The 19,805-nt window shown below is 45.9% G+C and overlaps 3 protein-coding genes across 4 annotated transcripts; 2 read left to right on the top strand and 1 right to left on the bottom strand.

The window, feature by feature from the left end:
* Nucleotides 1-128: 128 nt before the first annotated feature.
* Nucleotides 129-10,259, top strand: LOC110520807 (zinc fingers and homeoboxes protein 1). Of its 2 annotated transcripts, none has more exons than XM_036935693.2 (6): nt 129-501; nt 1,012-1,299; nt 2,662-3,158; nt 3,312-3,533; nt 3,763-3,924; nt 4,055-10,259. In XM_036935693.2, the coding sequence occupies exons 2-6, from the start codon at nt 1,134-1,136 to the stop codon at nt 5,537-5,539; spliced, it is 2,532 nt and encodes an 843-aa protein (XP_036791588.2). In that variant the 5' UTR covers nt 129-501; nt 1,012-1,133; the 3' UTR covers nt 5,540-10,259. The 2 variants fall into 2 exon arrangements, with proteins under 2 accessions (XP_036791588.2, XP_090042469.1); XM_090186343.1 differs by having other exon boundaries at nt 153-419.
* A 91-nt stretch (nt 10,260-10,350) lies between these two features.
* On the top strand, nt 10,351-12,471 carry c2h8orf76 (chromosome 2 C8orf76 homolog). Its single transcript, XM_021598299.3, has 6 exons — nt 10,351-10,574; nt 10,677-10,772; nt 10,878-11,021; nt 11,210-11,532; nt 11,821-11,953; nt 12,209-12,471. Exons 1-6 carry the CDS (start codon nt 10,467-10,469, stop codon nt 12,377-12,379), a joined length of 975 nt encoding a protein of 324 aa, XP_021453974.3. The 5' UTR covers nt 10,351-10,466; the 3' UTR covers nt 12,380-12,471.
* On the bottom strand, nt 12,388-19,655 carry sack1a (scaffolding CK1 anchoring protein A). The gene is made up of 5 exons (XM_036935668.2): nt 18,921-19,655; nt 18,371-18,645; nt 17,697-17,864; nt 14,301-14,425; nt 12,388-14,063 (listed from the first exon to the last, which is right to left on the bottom strand). Exons 1-5 carry the CDS (start codon nt 19,165-19,167, stop codon nt 12,962-12,964), a joined length of 1,917 nt encoding a protein of 638 aa, XP_036791563.2. The 5' UTR covers nt 19,168-19,655; the 3' UTR covers nt 12,388-12,961.
* Between the last annotated feature and the right edge of the window lie 150 nt (nt 19,656-19,805).

Raw genomic sequence — 19,805 nt, 5'->3', positions numbered from 1 at the left:
GGTAACGATAAATACTGTATGCATACAAACGTCAGGACCGTCACTTTTTAAATGCTTGTATTGGTTGATAGACATTTTATTTGAAGCAACATTTCTCTATGCATGCGTGACAGATGTCGCCTATGAATGACGTCAAGACGTACCGCATTAACGTGATGACGCCGCTTAATCATTAAACTGCCATAAAAAAAAAAAACACTGATATAATTTGATGGACAAATTGCTTACTTAAAGTGACTAATGTCGTGGCTTCCTGCCTTTTTTTAAATACGTCTGTAAAGGGATATCAGTCGGGAAAATAACTGTTGCAGCGAAAATGTTCCATGTTTTCATCTGCAGACAGCGGTGAACTGGACTCGCCTGCCTCCGAGCAAAACTACTGCAGTCCGGCAGAGAGCTCTGGCTGAACTGTACAAGAGGTAGGCTAGCTAACATTAGACGAGAACCTAAGACAAATTGGGGGGGGCAGGAGAGCCTGCGCAGAAGCTACCTCTTGTCCTGGTAAGTAAACGCTAACTCAGCTGCTGTACTGTGGTGGCTAGCTACAGTATTTGGCTTCCAGCCGCAATGTCTATCCCAGGTGTAAACTGGCTGGCTAGATGCAGAAATGGAAGCTAGGTTAGTTAGCTAGATCTGGATAGCTAGCAATCTAATAAGATAATCAATTTGCTATAGTCACACTGCATAGAAATCTTTTTTTCTACATAAACAAATGGCATTAAGAGCAATTGGGTCCAAAGTATTGTAAATGACCAGCTACTACAAACTAGACAGTTGCTACAAACAAGTTGCACTAGTGTGCAGAAATACAATAATACAATAATACAATAATCATTGTAATAGGTTTCACATGCAAAAGGTGGTATAGCTAGGACACATTTCAACTTCACTGTAGTTACTGTACAATGGACGTACTATTACCATTATACAGGAATCCATACAGAGTTTAGCTGTTCAAGCGAAGCTATATTGGATGGAACCATTCAAATACATAATTTGTTTTTATTTCAGTCCACAGATGAAAATATTGGAAGTTTTAGAATGTGAATCAAACCATCACTAGTGGAAGGTCAAATCCATTCCAGACACATCTCTTTACACAAAGTTATCTTGGAGGATAGCCTACCTACAAAATGGCAAGCAGGAGGAAGTCAACAACCCCTTGCATGGTCCTGCCTTCTTCTAACGTGATGGAGGAGCAGGATGCAGACATGCAGGTGGGAGAGGGAAAGGATGGAGCTGAGAGCGCTGCAGAGGGACTTACAGACACCGCTGTGGTCTCCACTGACCCAGAGACAGGTGGGGAAGGGTTTTATTCATCTTCAACATGTTGCTCACACCTGTTTTCTTGAAATGTTAATCACCTGGCTCGATCTTGACTGGCTGCATCACTGCTTGGTATGGCAAATGCTTGGCATCCAATCGCAAGGCGCTACAGAGGGTAGTGCGTACGTTCCTGTACATCACTGGGGCCGAGCTCCCTGCCATCCAGGACCTTTATACCAGGCGGTGTCAGAGGAAAGCCCTAACAATTGTCAGACTCCAGCCACCCAAGTCCTAGACTGTTCTTTCTGCTACCGCACGGCAAGTTTGGAACCAACAGAACCCTGAACAGCTTCTACCCCCCCCCAAGCCATAAAACTGTTAACCAATAGCTACCCGAACTAACTATCTGCATGGACCCTTTTTGCACTCTTGACCCATCACTTACACTGCTGCTACGGTTTATTATCTATCTTGTTGCCTAGTCACTTTGTCCCTACTTATATGTACATATCTGCCTCAATTACATCGTACCCCTGCACATTGACTCGATGCTGGTACCCCTTGTATATAGCCTAGTTATCTTTACTCTGGATATAATCAAATCAAATGTATTTATATAGCCCTTCGTACATCAGCTGATATCTCAAAGTGCTGTACAGAAACCCAGCCTAAAACCCCAAACAGCAAGCAATGCAGGTGTAGAAGCACGGTGGCTAAGAAGAACTCCCTAGAAAGGCCAAAACCTAGGAAGAAACCTAGAGAGGAACCAGGCTATGTGGGGTGGCCAGTCCTCTTCTGGCTGTGCCGGGTGGAGATTATAACAGAACATGGCCAAGATGTTAAAATGTTCATAAATGACCCGCATGGTGAAATAATAATAATCACAGTGGTTGTCGAGGGTGCAACAAGTCAGCACCTCAGGAGTAAATGTCAGTTGACTTTTCATAGCCGATCATTAAGAGTATCTCTACCGCTCCTGCTGTCTCTAGCGAGTTGAAAATAGCAGGTCTGGGACAAGGTAGCACGTCCGGTGAACAGGTCACGGTTCCATAGCCGCAGGCAGAACAGTTGAAACTGGAGCAGCAGCACGGCCAGGTGCTATTATTCCTTGTGTTATTATTTTTCCCTTTCCTCTTATCTTTCTCTCTGCGTTGTTGGGAACGACCCGTAAGTAAGCAGTCTACACCTGTTGTTTACCAAGCATGTGACAAATAAAATGTGATTTGATTTTGTTCTGTAGGCACTAAACAGGAGAAAAGCTTTTGAAACCTATATGAAATGCCCATATTGACCTACTGTTTCAACACCGATCTGCTATGGTGTGCTCTACTCCTGAAAATGACCCTCGTTCTCTGATGTGGTTAAACTAACATAGCTGAGCAATTTACTTTTCAGAGCACGACATCAGTCATTCCAGTGGAGAGGACGTTGTCACCTGCACAGGAGGGAAACGCAGCAACCAACCAACCCTGGAGCAGACGCTCAGTGACCTTCTCTCGGATGGGGGTTACACACAGCATGAGACGGAAGAGAGCGATGACCCCGCATCAGCTGGCATCTCACTCAGCAAAACCCCCATCATGAAGATGAGGGGTAAATCGGAACCGAAGAGGATCGCCGTGTCTCTGAAAGCAGCCGAGGAGAGTGACGGGATGGGAGAGAGTGAAGGGGAGCAGGAGCCTATCGAAGCACCTCTGGGGCTGGGTTCCCTCACTCCTGTAGAGAAGATGAGCCCACATTACACCGAGTCTATGAAACACAGTGTTCTCCTAAACATTCCCAATATGATGTCTGCAGAGCACAAGAAATCCTCTGTCCTCAGCTCCAATATGTCTGGACTCCAGCTCCCCCCTGGTCTGGCCCAGGTCCTATCAGCTCTGCAGGCCCAGCAGGTGATCATATTTTCAAATTCTTTGAAATTGTAAATTGTATAAAACAAATCACCTTTCACTGCTGTTGATACTATTGTAATGTTACTGATAAATAAGTGACTAAAACCTCTCTACTCTCTCTCTTGCGTTCTCTTTCTCCCTCCCTCCCTGCAGAGCGCCCAAGCCCAGCTCCTCATCCCCGTCAGCAGTATCCCCTCATACAACCAATCCATGGATACCAACACAGTCCTGGTCAACACCTACAAGAAGTTCCCGTACCCTTCGGTGTCAGAGATCATGGGTCTGTCGGCTCAGACCAAATTCAGTGAGGAACAGATAAAGATCTGGTTCTCTGCCCAGCGTCTGAAGCACGGGGTCAGCTGGACACCCGAGGAGGTGCTTTTTCTGTTAGATTCATGTTTGTCTTATACCAGAGTTACATTTTTTGGGGGGGACATAGTGTTTTTATTGTGATTTAAAAAAATATATATTTTCACTCATTTGAATATATATGTTTTAATTGTTGTCGCCTCTGTTGAAGGGGGCGCTTGCAAGTACGCATTTCGTTGTACCATTTACACTACGTCTATCCTGTGCATATGACAAATAAACTTTGTGATTTGAGGTGGAGGAGGCTAGGAGAAAGCAGTTCAACGGGACTGTGCACACGGTGCCTCAGACCATCACTGTTATCCCGGCCCACCAGCTCTCTGCTGCGGCCAACGGCCTGCAGTCTATCCTCCAGACCTGTCAGATAGTAGGGCAGCCAGGCCTGGTTTTTACACAGGTTGGTACTTATTGATGACATTGTGGATGATGTAATGTAATATTTTCTGTTTATAGTTTCTCAACTCAATATGTCTTGTCAGTTGTTGTAATATTGTTGAGTGAGTGAAACTTTTCTAAACTCTGAACAGGTTGGCACGCCTGTGACCACACCCATCACCTTGACAGTAGCAGGGATGCCAAGCCACAGCCTGGTCCCCAAGATGTCCTCCCACCAGACCAGCCCAGCGGTCAGTGAGATGAAGAGAGCCACCACTGTCCAGCCTCCCTCCCTGACTCCACAGGAGAACTCGGCCCTCAGCGCCGACCACTTCGGAATGCGGCCTAAGAAGTCCAAGGAGCAGCTGGCGGAGCTGAAAGCCAGCTACCTGAAGAACCACTTCGCCAGCGACGCGGAGATCGCCAGGCTCATGACGCTGACCTGCCTCACAAAAGGCGAGATCAAGAAGTGGTTCAGCGACACGCGCTACAACCAGCGCAACTCCAAGAACAGCAACGTCATCGTGTTCCATGACAGCCAGAGTCCCCGGGGTCACGGCAGCGGCACCACCATCGTCATTGACTCCAGCGACGAGACCCCTCAGTCTCCACCACCCACACCATCCGTCAAAGAGAAAGAGCCACGCCCCAAGACCTGGAACTCCTTCCCAGACTTCACATTGCAGAAGTTCAAGGAGAAGACAGCAGAGCAGCTGGTGGTTCTTGAGGAGAGTTACCGGAAGGGAAGCACTCCGTCTGATGACGAGCTGACCCGGCTGAGGACGGAGACCAAGCTGACCCGGAGAGAGATCGACGCCTGGTTCACAGAGAAGAGGAAGGTAGTGGAGGCAGAGTCACCTGAGCTGAAAGCAGAGCGGATGGAGAGCGAGGCCACCTCGTCTAGAAAAAGATCCCAGACCCCTCCGGGTGGCCGGCGGCCAAACAGGGGGGACAAGAACATCGGAAAGAAAACCCCAGAGCAGCTCCACGTTCTGAAGAGTGCCTTTGTCCGTACCCAATGGCCCTCCACAGAGGAATATGACAAGCTGTCAGAGGAGAGCGGGCTGCCCAGGGTCTACGTAGTCAACTGGTTCGGAGATACCCGGTACTCCTTCAAGAACGGCAACCTCAAGTGGTTCTTCCACTACCAGAGCGGCAACGTGGAGGGACTGAACGGCAACAAAAACAGAAAGAGGAGGATACGTAACCGAGGCTGGGGGAGGTCTCGGAGCAGGAAGGCTAAGAGGTCAACCAGCACGGAGAAGTCGCCACCACTGCCCATCATCAAGTTGAAGTCCGGGAAAGACATTCTGAAGGAGTATTACCTGAAGCACAAGTTGTTGAATGAGCAGGACCTGGATGAGCTTGTGACCAAGTCTAGTATGGGATACGAGCAGGTGAGAGAGTGGTTCGCTGAGGTACACAAGAGGGAAGATATGGGTGCTGATCCGTTTGGGGATGCTGAGGTAAACGAGGACCAGCAGGAAGAGGAAGCGTTGCTGGGTGAGAATGAGATGGCACCTGACGAGCAGGATGACACTGTGGTGGGTGAGGAAGATGAGGAGGAGGATGACGACACTGATGAAAGTGATTCTTGGGAGCCCTCTCAGGGTGCCAGAAAAACACAGTCAGAGTAATGAAGGACAGCTGGGCTGTGTTCATTAGGCACCAAATGGACTGAAACAGGGAGGGACTACATGGAATTGTCCAATTTAGAAATGCCCAGTTTCACTTTCTGTTGCAAAACATTTTGCCATGGTGTGCCCAAATGAACACAACATTGGATTTAGTCAAACAGCACAAACACATTTCGCTTTCTCTTACGTATTTTAAAAGGTACTGTCTGAATGCAAGACTGAATGATAATATCCCACCAATACAAACACAAACAATATGTGCACCTTTTTACAGCGCTAGAGTAGCGCCATTAGTCAATCTAGTCAAGAATTACAACCAGTACTTTAAATACCTAATTTTATATGAATTGGTCAGACATTAAAATGCTGAAATTCAATTGATAATACAATATTTGATATGATGATAATTAATGGAAAATTGACATTTGTTAATATACAGTATTCGGCACAGTTATTTATGTGCAATTAAGAGGTCCTTTTTTTTTAATGGCTAATGTCTCTCGTATATATCCCTATTATTATAGAGATTACAAAGTACTGTAAGTACATTCATGGAATGAATGCAATGAATCATGTGAAATCAGATGATATTATGGGTTCCCATTGAAATTGATTGGAGGAACCGCGGTGCCAAAGTTAACTATTGAATGTGGACTCCTGTGCTAGGAAAGACTTAGAAACCAAGGGACTCGAGAGTAGGAGTGCTGATCTAGGATCAGTTTAGCCTTTTAGATTCCAATGAGTCCATAGACTGACCCATGAGCTCGTGTGAATCCTTAAAGAGATGGTTGGGGCTAAGGCTTAAGAGGGCGTGAACAAATTCCAGCTCTCTGGCAAGTGTGAAAAAAAAAACCTTAAAGCTTTTTTTGCAAAACTGGTTATACAAGAATAGCAATTTTTAAAGCTACGTAGCTTTCTCCAACTGTAGTGTATAATATCCCATTACGAAGCTCTGAGTCTGTACTTTTGTACAATGTAAAAGATGACATACATACTCTAAGACGCTTTATGAGTACGAACCTGGAGGCCCAGTATGTACAGTACCAGTCAAAAGTTTGGACACACCTACTCATTCCAGGGTTTGTCTTTATTTGTACTATTTTCTACATTGTAGAATAATAGTGAAGACATCACAACTATGTAACAACACATATGGAAACATGTCGTCTCCAAAAAAGTGTTATATATTTTTTTATTTTAGATTCTTCAAAGTAGCCACCCATTGCCTTGACAGCTTTGCACACTCTTGGCATTCTCTCAACCAGGTTCATGAGGTTGTCACCTGGAATGCATTTCAATTAACAGGTGTGCCTTGTTCAAGTAATTTGTGGAATTTCTTTCCTTAATGTGTTTGAGCCAATCAGTTGTGTTGTGACAAGGTAGGGGTGGTATACAGAAGAAAATACCGAGTCCATATTATGTCAAGAACAGCTCAAATAAGCAAACAGAAGTGACAGTCCATTACTTTAAGACATGAAGGTCAGTAAATCCGGAAAGTTTTCACGTTTCTTCAAGTGCAGTCGCAAAAACCATCAAGTGCTATGATGAAACTGGCTCTCATGAGGATTGCCACAGGAAAGGAAGACCCAGAGTTACCTCTGGTGCAGAGGATAAGTTAATTTGAGTTAACTGCACCTCAGATTGCAGTCCAAATAAATGCTTCACCGAGTTCAAGTAACAGACCCATCTCAACATCAACTGTTCAGAGGGGACTGCGTGAATCAGGCCTTCATGGTCAAATTGCTGCGAAGAAACCACTACTGGAGGACACCATTGCTCGTGTTTCCTGGCCCAAGCAATGGACATTAATTAGACCGGTGGAAATCTGTCCTTTGGTCTGTAGGCCAAATTTTAGATTTTTGGTTCCAACCGCCGTGTCTTTGTGAGACGCAGAGTAGGTGAATGGATAATCTCTGCATTGTGTAGTTCCCACCGTGAAGCATGGAGGAGGAGGTGTGGGGGTGCTTAGCTGGTGACACTCTGTGATTTATTTAGAATTCAAGGCACACTTAACTAGCATGGCTACCACAGCATTCTGCAGCGATACACCATCCCATCTGGTTTGGGCTTAGTGGGACTATCATTTGTTTTTCAACAGGACAATGACCCAACACACCTTCAGGCTGTGTAAGGGCTATTTGACCGAGAAGGAGAGTGATGTAGTGTTGCATCAGATGACCTGGCCTCCACAATCACCCAACCTCAACCCAATTGAGATGGTTTGGAATGATTTGGACTGCAGAGTGAAGGAAAAGCAGCCAACTAGTGCTCAGCATATGTGGGAACTCTTTCAAGACTGTTGGAAAAGCATTCCTCATGAAGCTGGTTGAGAGAATACCAAGGGAGTGCAAAGCTGTCAAGGCAAAAGGTGGCTACTTTGAAGAATCTCAAATATAACATATATTTTCATTTGTTTAACACTTCTTTTTTAGTTGGTTACTACATGTTTCCATATGTGTTATTTCCTAGTTTTATGTCTTCACTATTATTCTACAATGTAGAAAATAGTAAAAAATAAAGAAAAACCCTTGAATGAGTGGGTGTGGCCAAACTTTTGACTGGTACTGTATACTGTGGTGTCTCTGCAGGAAACTGACAGTGTAGCACTTATTATTGTGCACTTTGCCCACTACTGTATTAAAGACATGCTCCGGAACTTTTGCGACTACCAAGTATTTTTTTAAACCTCTTGCTTTGGACTGGACGTGTCAGTGTTCAGAGCCCCCCTCGCAAGGTCTCTGTGTTCTATGCCAGTGATGTGAGGTAGTTCACAATTTAGCTGAACTCTACTTTCAGAACTACTGGCTAAAATGTATACAAAAAGTTCCGGAGAATCTCTTTAACATGTTCTTGTGGGGGGAAACAACTTTGATTAGGCACCTTATATCCCTTTGACCTTGTAATGGCTTTAGGAGACCAAATCTCTTTCTATATGAGCTCTTTTTGAACGCTGTAGAACTAAGTATTCTGCCTTGTATTGTCCTCCTCTGAAATGATTCTATTTTCAAGAGGATGCACCTTATTGACTTTACCCCTCTCCTTGTGGATCAATTCTAAAGTTGGGTGTTGATATGACACAAATGAAAATGGTCAATGGTCTGTATGTGGCCTACTGCTTCCTGCACCAACCAACTGGCACAACGTGGGTCCCTATTTCAATCATGTGAAACTCTGCTGACTTGGAAACGTGTAACGTGAGTTTGAATTACGTAGAACTTGTATTGTTTTTAAGACTGCAGTACTGGTATGTATGAAGACTAGAGTTGGAGGACTTGATACAGGGCTGTTTTCAAAGTGTTTTTCTAATGTATGATCAGATGCACGTTTGTTTTGCTTTTATTTTTACAACGTTTGCAGACTATGCTCTCCTCAACTGTCATTTTAAATGACAAGTTTTGACATGTGCACATTAGTAGAACCAAGACATTGTTGCTTACCTGTAAGCCATGTCCTATATGCTCTGGTCACTGGGTTCCAGCCTGGCTCGGACCTGATGAGTTACCAACGTTCTCTCAAACTATTCTAAACATGCTTTACCAAGTTCTAGTCACTTTGGTTCTAGAATCTCAATCTAGAATCTAGTTGAAACATCACAACATTTTACAGAAAAACGGATGGAACCTTCGGAACCTTTTTGAGGAGACAAAAGCCTATGTGCCTGCATGGCTCATTCTTTCTGAGCAGGGTTTCATCAAGACTTGACAACAGAAGAGGTGGAGGAGGAGAAGATCGTGGATACCTCATGCTCATCATAAACATTTCAACTTGGGCAGCATGTTATGCTGTGAAATCGTTAACGTTTTCATGCAGGAACAGTTATTTGTACCATAGTTAAGGTAAAAGATGCATTTGAATGTTGAGCTCCATATAGTGCATGAAATAATCACCTGACTGCAGATGAAACAGCATTATGTGCTTGTCTTAGAAAAGTTGTTTTTAATGGTTTTATAATCTTTATTTATGATTAATCCTGTCTCTCAACTTCAACTAATAGCTTGTATGGCGTTTTACTGTTAATGTGTAAAAAATATATTTTTTGAAGGCTCTTTGCCTTCTTCAGTTGGCAACTCAATGTATCCGCATTGCTCTTTTTTTTGTACAGTAGACGTGACATTGTGACCATAGTACATGACTGTTTTTATCCTAGTACAATAATTCTTACCTGTCTGTCCTCTTTGCTATTTCTCAATATTTAGAAAGGTGCTTGTTTAGTACTAATATCCAACAGTTGAATACATAACTTTAATACATGCTTTAACAGTTTTCCTATTAGATTGTGCGCACACAATATTTGAACCTGTCTTTTAACATACTATTCTGCTAGCTACAGCTATAATGGATCATGTCAGCCAGTCTCCTTTCTCCTACTGTATTTATTAAGTTATCTATGAGAAGAATGTTTGGCTCAATGTTTGGTTTCTGGATATGTTGAGGTGCTTTGGGAAAAGTGAGAGAGTTTATTTGCAAACGTTATGGTAAACCAAGGAATTTTTCATGTTGAGACAGAGTAGCCTTGGAGCTGAAAACTCCGTGGAAAAAGCTTTAGTCCCCTGAGCCATAGACTTTGCAATGCTTTTTAATTGAAATCAAACTGTTTTTTTTAGGCTGTGGCTTGATTTAGACAAATATATATTTTATTACTTGTTTTGTGGACAAAATACAATACATTTGGACGAAAAGGCGTGTATTTTGGTGTCTTATAAAATATTTAACTTCAAAATATGACTGGAGTTTCTCTTATAGAAAAATATTACAGCATTTCATTGAAGAAAGTAAAGCGTCTGTCATTGGAACATATCGCCCGGAACACATTCTATATTTTTCTGTTTCCCAACGGTCATATTAGCTTGTAACACTGCACACGTTGACGTTTGTTTTGTTTTTTAGTGTTGGTAAAATCTGAATTCGCTGTCATTCATCGTTTGAAATGGAGATTTTCGGTAGCACCTTTGACGATTCGGTGTTCGAGGAATCAAGAGCGAAGCCGACTGTTGTTGCACTGTCGACGTACAATGCGAAGTTCTGTGAAGCAGAGGTGAGTGTTAACCAGCTACCTAACGTTAAGTAGCATCCGTTTTTTTGTTGCTAGCATTGCAATGTGTGGATATTTTTAACTACGAGTTATCTATTTCAACAGTGGTTTTGGGAGAGCATCGACACAGAGGACATTTTGGAGGTGCAAAAGATCTTCAAATTTCGAGCTGATATGGCGTACAGGCGAAAAAACTTCCAGGTATGGACCCTTCTTCCCTTGAGTCATTTAGTTACACACTGTCTTATCATATCCATCTAGTATCCAAATGCTTTTCTCATCCGTTAACTATATCCATTTCCCCAGGAAGCTTTAAACGCCTACACTACCTGCCTCTCCTATATCCCTGACGGCAACCTGGCCATTCGACGGGACATAATGGAGGGAATGGCAAGGTGCTGTTGTCACCTGGGGAAGAGAGTGGAGGCCCTGGAGATCACAGAAACACTTGTAAGAACCGTTGCTGTTGAGTGAGTCTTATCTTTATACATTATTGTAACATAATATGGTTTTTTATTATACATTAATAATACAAAATACCTAGTCTCGTCGTCCAGCCAGCCAGCTCTTATCTGTGGACAAGGTTACAGTATACCAGGTAGTAAAATGGTTGTTTTGAAAATTCATTCCATGGACAGAAAAATGAAGCCTCCAACACCTGTCACCTTACCGGTCTACTTCACCTGACTGCGAACGTCCACGAGCGCTTCGGAGACCTCAGGAGCCAGGTCACGTGTCTGCAGCAGCTGTGTTCTCTCCACCCCTACCACCAGTGGCACTGGATGAAGCTGGCAGAAAGCTACCTTCATCTTCTTCAGTCTCTGTCAACACCCTCAGGCTCCAGTCCTCTTCAACAGGGAGATGGTGTAGAGCCACAGCCTGACTCTCAGACTGAGGAGCAACTGAAGGAAGAGCGTGACGGGGTTTGGCTCAAGGCCTGCATGTGTTTTGTCCGGGCCAGGTAAATAATCAGTGAGAGACAAGCAGACATCCTATTGGCCTATTCTATATGGAATTCCATGGATACAAGTTTGTTGGGCAGTCTTTAGGACTGGTTTCCCGAACACAGATTGAGATTCTCCATTGAAAGTGCTTCTTAGTCCAGGAAAATACTTACTTTACCTCTGGGGAAATTAGCCCTTGGATTAAAGCAGAGAGCATATGTACACATTCATCCTAAATGTCACTGTTTAGCACAGTCTTTGTCTTGTGAAGATGGTTGTTTGACTGTACTGTGTTGCCTTGCCAGACTCCTCCTCAGGGCATTAAAGGGCCAACAGTCATCCTTTGTTCTCCGGAACAGTGAGAGAGCCCTACAGAAGGCTGATCAGGCTCTACGTTGGCTGGAACTGAAAGACACCACACTACAACTAGTCTCTGAGGTGAAACCGGTTAGAGACACAGTACATGGACTACTGTTCTCACATGGTGTCTATTCATCAAATAATGTCCTGTATTTTGTCTTCTGGTATGTTTAAATTAAAGGAAATGTGTGGCTTGCTGGCACCAAGATGTCATGGTTATGCTTTTAGATGTATTAGATGTATTACAATTGACGATGCACATGTTTTGAAAAGGTAAGAGGTACACTTCCGACCAGATTGATCATGCATCGTTATTGGTGTTCTGCCCTTCAGGTGATGTCAGAAGATCTTGTTCCAGAGAGAATGAGAGAGGACAACCAGGATGGAGAGAGCTTGGCAGGTCTCTCTCTGAAGGACTTTGAAGACAGGTGGTGGAACAGACTGGTACAGACAGGAGTACTGAAGGAGGATGGACCTAAAATACCCTCTGTAAAGACCAACTAGGCTACACATTTTGATGAATGTATTTATTTGTTAATATTGCGTGTAACAATGTGCTGACCGCCATATGAAATGAAATATTGTCACAATCTACAGTCCAGTTTAATTAGATCATTGTTGTATTGAATTTCAAAGTAGAACCATTTGGAAAAAGTGTGACAAACTTTTGATTTGCCATTCTGCATTACCTCGGGCTTGACAGTGTATGGATCAGAGGATTTGTCAGAAGGTCTGTTTGTTAAGAGGCCCGGCCCTTGGCTAAGCGTAGCACACATCACTAGGCTGTCACTCAGTGTGGTTCTATCAGGGTTGATGGGTGGAAGAGGAATTCATGTCTGTGACATGTTGTTTTTACTCCATTGAATTAACATGTACTGGAACACACAGCTCTCAGCCTGAAGGCAGACAATGATCATCCTTATGAGATAATGATGTGATTGAAGTACTACTCCTGTACTCCAGGCATCAAGCAAAGCAAAACGGGCACATTTACTCTATGAAGGTTACTTGCCCATTTTCAGTTGTGAGAACATAATTTACCTCAAACAGGGTGTACTGTCAAATTTCAGTATGATGCCATTTCAGTTATTTAGGAACAGTAAACCACTGGCCAGTCTTGAGAAGTGGGTGTCTGTCCAACAAGCCGGTTGTCCCTCCATAAAGAAGGTAATTGCTGTTAAAGGGTCGCCAGGTCAGGTTGTCTCCAGTACTGTAATCACTGGAGAAGGTTCTCTGGAACAGGACAGGCCTGGTTGCAGTGCGTCTCTGTGTGATCCAGTCAAACCTGTGGCTCCGGGGACCTGTGTAGTAAGACTGATTCACCAAGCACTGGGAGGTTGGTGGTGCTGTTGGCTGAGTGTTGTGGTGTCTCTGCTGGGAGGTTGGTGGTGCTGTTGGCTGAGTGTTGGGGTGTCTCTGCTGGGAGGTTGTTGGTGCTGTTGGCTGAGTGTTGGGGTGTCTCTGCTGGGAGGTTGTTGGCTGAGTGTTGGGTTGTCTCTGCTGGGAGGTTGTTGGCTGAGTGTTGGGGTGTCTCTGCCGGGAGGTTGTTGGTGCTGTTGGCTGAGTGTTGGGGTGTCTCTGCTGGGAGGTTGGTGGTGCTGTTGGCTGAGTGTTGGGGTACCTCTGATGGGAGGTTGGTGGTGCTATTGGCTGAGTGTTGGGGTACCTCTGATGGGAGGTTGGTGGTGCTATTGGCTGAGTGTTGGGGTACCTCTGATGGGAGGTTGGTGGTGCTATTGGTTGAGTGTTGGGGTACCTCTGCTGGGAGGTTGGTGGTGCTGTTGGCTGAGTGTTGGGGTGTCTCTGCTGGGAGGCTGGTGGTGCTGTTGGCTGAGTGTTGGGGTGTCTTTGCTGGGTGGTTGTAGTTGGTTGAACAGTAGATTGAGTGTTGAATCTGGGCACAACTGTGGTGGTTGGTTGATCCATAGCCTGGTTGTTGAAGTATCTGTTCTGGGTCGTGGTACCAGCACTGGGGCAAGGAAGGTTTGTCAGTGGGGTTGAGGTGGCTGCTGCTTGATGGGTGATAAGCGGCCTGGTAAGGTTGAGCTCCGTTGCCACGGTGAGGAAGGCTGGCACAGGCTTGGAGCTGGCGTAGAGCTTCCTGAACTCCAGGTCGAATGGCTTGACCGCGCTGCCCTTGAAGAGCACAGCCAGGCTTCTGTGGACCTGCCAGGACAGCCAGGTGAAACTGAGGAACAGAGCACAGTGAACAGATATTATTACTACTACAAAACATTTCTGAAAATTCAAACAACCATCATAACGTTGATCTACCTATTCAGAATGACGTCAACCATCATAACGTTGATCTACCTATTCAGAATGACATCAACCATCATAACGTTGATCTCCCTATTCAGAATGACGTCAACCACTGTGATTGTGACTGATGTGACTATTAGCTAATTCTACAACATAAATGTACCTGTATGATCCAGCCAGCACTAAAGTGCAGTCAATGATCATGAACTTCTCTTTGATCTGTCCGGTGAGTTTCCTTCCAGACTTTGCACAATACGTCTCTCCTTGTATACTACGGACCGACATGTTCTGCAGACAGAATACGGCGGCATTTCATGTAGCAGTGAGTGAATGACAAACACAAAAAGCTATCACCAAATTGCTAGTTTACAGTACAGTTAAAAAGATGAAGAAATGTCTGAAAGGTTTACCTTTAAAAAATATATATAACTAGGGAAGTCAGTTAAGAACAAATTCTTATTTACAATGATGGCCTAGGAACAGTGGGTTGACTGCCTTGTTCAGGGGCAGAACAACAGATTTTTACCTTGTCTGCTCGGGAATTCTATCTAGCAACTTTAACCACTAGGCTACCTGCCACTCTAACCACTAGGCTACCTGCCACTCTAACCACTAGGCTACCTGCCTCCTCTAACCACTAGGCTACCTGCCTCCTCTAACCACTAGGTTACCTGCCTCCTCTAACCACTAGGTTACCTGCCTCCTCTAACCACTAGGTTACCTGCCTCCTCTAACCACTAGGTTACCTGCCTCCTCTAACCACTAGGTTACCTGCCTCCTCTAACCACTAGGCTACCTGCCTCCTCTAACCACTAGGCTACCTGCCACTCTAACCACTAGGTTACCTGCCACTCTAACCACTAGGCTACCTGCCACTCTAACCACTAGGTTACCTGCCTCTCTAACCACTAGGTTACCTGCCTCTCTAACCACTAGGTTACCTGCCTCTCTAACCACTAGGTTACCTGCCTCTCTAACCACTAGGTTACCTGCCTCTCTAACACTAGGTTACCTTCCTCTAACCACTAGGTTACCTGCCTCTCTAACCACTAGGCTACCTGCCTCTCTAACCACTAGGTTACCTGCCTCTCTAACCACTAGGTTACCTGCCTCTCTAACCACTAGGCTACCTGCCACTCTAACCACTAGGCTACCTGCCACTCTAACCACTAGGTTACCTGCCACTCTAACCACTAGGTTACCTGCCACTCTAACCACTAGGTTACCTGCCACTCTAACCACTAGGTTACCTGCCTCCTCTAACCACTAGGCTACCTGCCACTCTAACCACTAGGTTACCTGCCACTCTAACCACTAGGTTACCTGCCTTCTCTAACCACTAGGCTACCTGCCTCTCTAACCACTAGGCTACCTGCCACTCTAACCACTAGGCTACCTGCCTCCTCTAACCACTAGGTTACCTGCCTCTCTAACCACTAGGCTACCTGCCACTCTAACCACTAGGCTACCTGCCTCCTCTAACCACTAGGTTACCTGCCACTCTAACCACTAGGCTACCTGCCACTCTAACCACTAGGCTACCTGCCTCTCTAACCACTAGGCTACCTGCCTCCTCTAACCACTAGGCTACCTGCCACTCTAACCACTAGGCTACCTGCCTCTCTAACCACTAGGCTACCTGCCTCCTCTAACCACTAGGTTACCTGCCTCTCTAACCACTAGGTTACCTGCCTCTCTAACCACTAGGCTATCTGCCTCTCTAACCACTAGGTTACCTGCCTCTCTAACCACTAGGCTACCTGCCTCCTCTAACCACTAGGCTACCTGCCACTCTAACCACTAGGCTACCTGCCTCTCTAACCACTAGGTTACCTGCCACTCTAACCACTAGGCTACCTGCCACTCTAACCACTAGGCTACCTGCCACTCTAACCACTAGGCTACCTGCCTCTCTAACCACTAGGCTACCTGCCACTCTAACCACTAGGCTACCTGCCTCTCTAACCACTAGGCTACCTGCCTCTCTAACCACTAGGCTACCTGCCTCTCTAACCACTAGGCTACCTGCCTCTCTAACCACTAGGCTACCTGCCTCCTCTAACCACTAGGTTACCTGCCTCCTCTAACCACTAGGTTACCTGCCTCTCTAACCACTAGGCTACCTGCCTCCTCTAACCACTAGGTTACCTGCCACTCTAACCACTAGGTTACCTGCCACTCTAACCACTAGGTTACCTGCCACTCTAACCACTAGGCTACCTGCCACTCTAACCACTAGGTTACCTGCCTCTCTAACCACTAGGCTACCTGCCACTCTAACCACTAGGCTACCTGCCACTCTAACCACTAGGTTACCTGCCACTCTAACCACTAGGCTACCTGCCTCTCTAACCACTAGGCTACCTGCCACTCTAACCACTAGGCTACCTGCCACTCTAACCACTAGGCTACCTGCCTCTCTAACCACTAGGTTACCTGCCACTCTAACCACTAGGCTACCTGCCTCTCTAACCACTAGGTTACCTGCCTCTCTAACCACTAGGTTACCTGCCTCTCTAACCACTAGGCTACCTGCCTCTCTAACCACTAGGTTACCTGCCTCCTCTAACCACTAGGCTACCTGCCTCCTCTAACCACTAGGTTACCTGCCACTCTAACCACTAGGCTACCTGCCTCTCTAACCACTAGGCTACCTGCCACTCTAACCACTAGGCTACCTGCCTCTCTAACCACTAGGCTACCTGCCTCCTCTAACCACTAGGTTACCTGCCTCTCTAACCACTAGGCTACCTGCCACTCTAACCACTAGGCTACCTGCCACTCTAACCACTAGGCTACCTGCCTCTCTAACCACTAGGTTACCTGCCTCCTCTAACCACTAGGCTACCTGCCTCCTCTAACCACTAGGCTACCTGCCTCCTCTAACCACTAGGTTACCTGCCACTCTAACCACTAGGTTACCTGCCTCCTCTAACCACTAGGCTACCTGCCTCTCTAACCACTAGGCTACCTGCCTCCTCTAACCACTAGGCTACCTGCCTCCTCTAACCACTAGGTTACCTGCCACTCTAACCACTAGGCTACCTGCCTCTCTAACCACTAGGCTACCTGCCTCTCTAACCACTAGGTTACCTGCCACTCTAACCACAGGTTACCTGCCTCTCTAACCACTAGGTTACCTGCCACTCTAACCACTAGGTTACCTGCCTCTCTAACCACTAGGCTACCTGCCACTCTAACCACTAGGTTACCTGCCTCTCTAACCACTAGGTTACCTGCCACTCTAACCACTAGGTTACCTGCCACTCTAACCACTAGGCTACCTGCCTCTCTAACCACTAGGTTACCTGCCACTCTAACCACTAGGTTACCTGCCTCTCTAACCACTAGGTTACCTGCCACTCTAACCACTAGGCTACCTGCCTCCTCTAACCACTAGGCTACCTGCCTCTCTAACCACTAGGTTACCTGCCTCTCTAACCACTAGGCTACCTGCCTCCTCTAACCACTAGGTTACCTGCCACTCTAACCACTAGGCTACCTGCCGCCCCACCTTTTGCAATCATTAGTGTCATCTAAATATCATGATGAGACTCACAGTGAGGTGATTACTGTTGATCTGTAGCGTCTCACACATCTTGACAAAGACCTGCAGGTTGATATGGTCCAGGAGCAGGTAGACAGACACATTCCTCTTCCTGGTTGCCTCCAGGATGTCACAGAACATCTCCACATCACTGAATGTGTCCATTACAATGGCCAGAACCTGCAGACATATCACATGTTTGCTGTGATTCGTATCTTCCACATTATTAGTTGTCATTATAAAACTGGCTGGTTTGAGCCCTTGAATGCTGATTGGCTGACAGCCGTGGTATATCAGACCGTATACCACGGGTATGACGAGATTTATTTTTACTGCTCTAAATACGTTGGTAACGAGTTCATAATAGCAATAAGGCACCTCAGGGTTTGATATATGGCCAATATACCATAGCTACGGACTGTATCCAGGCACTCCGCGTTGCGTCGTGCGTAAGAACAGCCTTTAGCTGTGGTATAGTGGCTATGTACCACACCTCCTTGGGCTTTATTGCTTAATTATAGACGATACTGAATCTGCTTGATCAAACTCTCAAAACATCATTATCCAACTTTCAGGGCATTCAGACATCAGCAGCTTTCTAAAAGTCTGCAAAAATATAATGCAGGTATAATCATGAGAGTAGATTGACATCTCCAAATCGTTACCAGTGAAGTTGTATGACGTACCATTGTGGCCTTGCTGATGAACTCTCTGAGCAGGTCTTTCATGCTGGCTGCTCTATCAGACTGGAAGTAGACCTCTACACTGGGTTCACCCTGCAGGCGGTAGCTCCAGTCCTCTGCCGGCCAGCCATGGTCCAAGCCAGGGGGCTCGCTCTCCAACACCGATGGACAACAGGTGTTTGTCTGGGAAGAGGTGGTGGAGCCCTCTGCCTGGTCGTCGTTCTCCGTCCCACACAGACTGCTGGTGCTCAGGTCTGTAGTGTTCTCCAGGATATAACCTTTAAAGAAACATAAGTGATAATACATTGGCTTTATATCTAGTGCTTTTTACACAATGCTTTTCAGGGAGGAAGCCCTTTACAGTTGTGCAAGAAATACAGTACTAGAACAGACAGATGGGTTTAAGGTAGATAAGAGGAGTAAGGGACAGACTGAGGGTTTAAGGTAGATAAGAGGCAGGGACAGACTGATGGATTAAGGTAGATAAGAGGAGTCAGGAACAGACAGAGGGTTTAAGGTAGATAAGAGGAACAGAGTATAAAAAAATACCAACTTTTCTCCTCCTTGGACAGGAAGTCCACTTCGCCCTCTCCAGCCAGTACTTCCTGGTACATGTCCAATCCCTGGTTCAGCAAGGCGTCCATGGCCAATCTGGTGCTCTCGTTGTGGCTGAGGTCAACGTCGCCCGACACCAGGGACACAGATGGGTTTTTCATCTCCTGTACACGCCGCCTCACCTTCCCCACCGGCTTGGACTTCAGGTACCACTGAACAGACAGGCCGTTGCTCTGCAGGTTCATAGTGAAGCTGTACAAGGCTCTCTGATCAACACGTATTACCTGTCGTTACCTACTGCTGCTACTGAGTGAAAAACCCTCGCGGAGACACAGACCGGGATGGAGTAGCAGCCGTGAGGTTTCTGAGACCTGCCCCCCTCAATCAATTGTACAGTTGGCTACACCCATAGAAGTAGAATTACATTGACTTGAATGGGGATGCCCGGTCTAGTATTGTTATTTCTATGAGGACATTCCACCTGTGGGTTGCAGTGTGCTGGGGGGGACAGGTGAGCTGTTGTGGGAGTGAGAGCGTGACAGAGACCTGCTGTTTAAAGCACTCCCTCCCTTAGTGGGGGAGAGAAGTCTAGTTGAGTGACAGAGGTGAACATGACTGTCTGATCAGCTCAGTGGAGGCTGATAACACCTGACTGCATTCTTCACAGACTTGTCCCTGCAATGTGAGTCTATCACTCTTTCTCTCACTGTGTCGAAAGCGTTCCACAGGGATGCTGGCCCATGTTGACTCCAATGCTTCCCACAGTTGTGTCAAGTTGGCTGGGTGTTGAAACCGTTGAGCGTGAAAAAACCCAGCAGCGTTGCAGTTCTTGACATACTCAAACTGGAGGCGCTTGACACCTACTGCCATACCCCGTTCAAAG

The sequence above is a fragment of the Oncorhynchus mykiss genome, chromosome 2 (assembly GCF_057628025.1).
Source record: "Oncorhynchus mykiss isolate SJ-2025 chromosome 2, ASM5762802v1, whole genome shotgun sequence".
Lineage (NCBI taxonomy): Eukaryota > Metazoa > Chordata > Actinopteri > Salmoniformes > Salmonidae > Oncorhynchus > Oncorhynchus mykiss.
Note: the sequence above shows the minus strand (reverse complement) of the source record. Positions and strands in the feature narration are given on the sequence as shown.

Excerpts from the sequence above, each read along its gene's own strand:
- LOC110520807 (XM_036935693.2), top strand. The coding sequence starts at position 1,134 with ATGGCAAGCAGGAGGAAGTCAACAACCCCTTGCATGGTCCTGCCTTCT. Across the intron at positions 3,159-3,311 it reads CAGCTCTGCAGGCCCAGCAG|AGCGCCCAAGCCCAGCTCCT; the intron begins GTGATCATATTT and ends CCCTCCCTGCAG. Across the intron at positions 3,925-4,054 it reads CAGGCCTGGTTTTTACACAG|GTTGGCACGCCTGTGACCAC; the intron begins GTTGGTACTTAT and ends AACTCTGAACAG.
- c2h8orf76 (XM_021598299.3), top strand. The coding sequence starts at position 10,467 with ATGGAGATTTTCGGTAGCACCTTTGACGATTCGGTGTTCGAGGAATCA. Across the intron at positions 10,575-10,676 it reads CGAAGTTCTGTGAAGCAGAG|TGGTTTTGGGAGAGCATCGA; the intron begins GTGAGTGTTAAC and ends CTATTTCAACAG. Across the intron at positions 11,533-11,820 it reads ATGTGTTTTGTCCGGGCCAG|ACTCCTCCTCAGGGCATTAA; the intron begins GTAAATAATCAG and ends TTGCCTTGCCAG.
- sack1a (XM_036935668.2), bottom strand. The coding sequence starts at position 19,167 with ATGAACCTGCAGAGCAACGGCCTGTCTGTTCAGTGGTACCTGAAGTCC. Across the intron at positions 18,646-18,920 it reads CCTGTCCAAGGAGGAGAAAA|GTTATATCCTGGAGAACACT; the intron begins GTTGGTATTTTT and ends GTTTCTTTAAAG. Across the intron at positions 14,426-17,696 it reads TCAACAGTAATCACCTCACT|AACATGTCGGTCCGTAGTAT; the intron begins GTGAGTCTCATC and ends TTCTGTCTGCAG.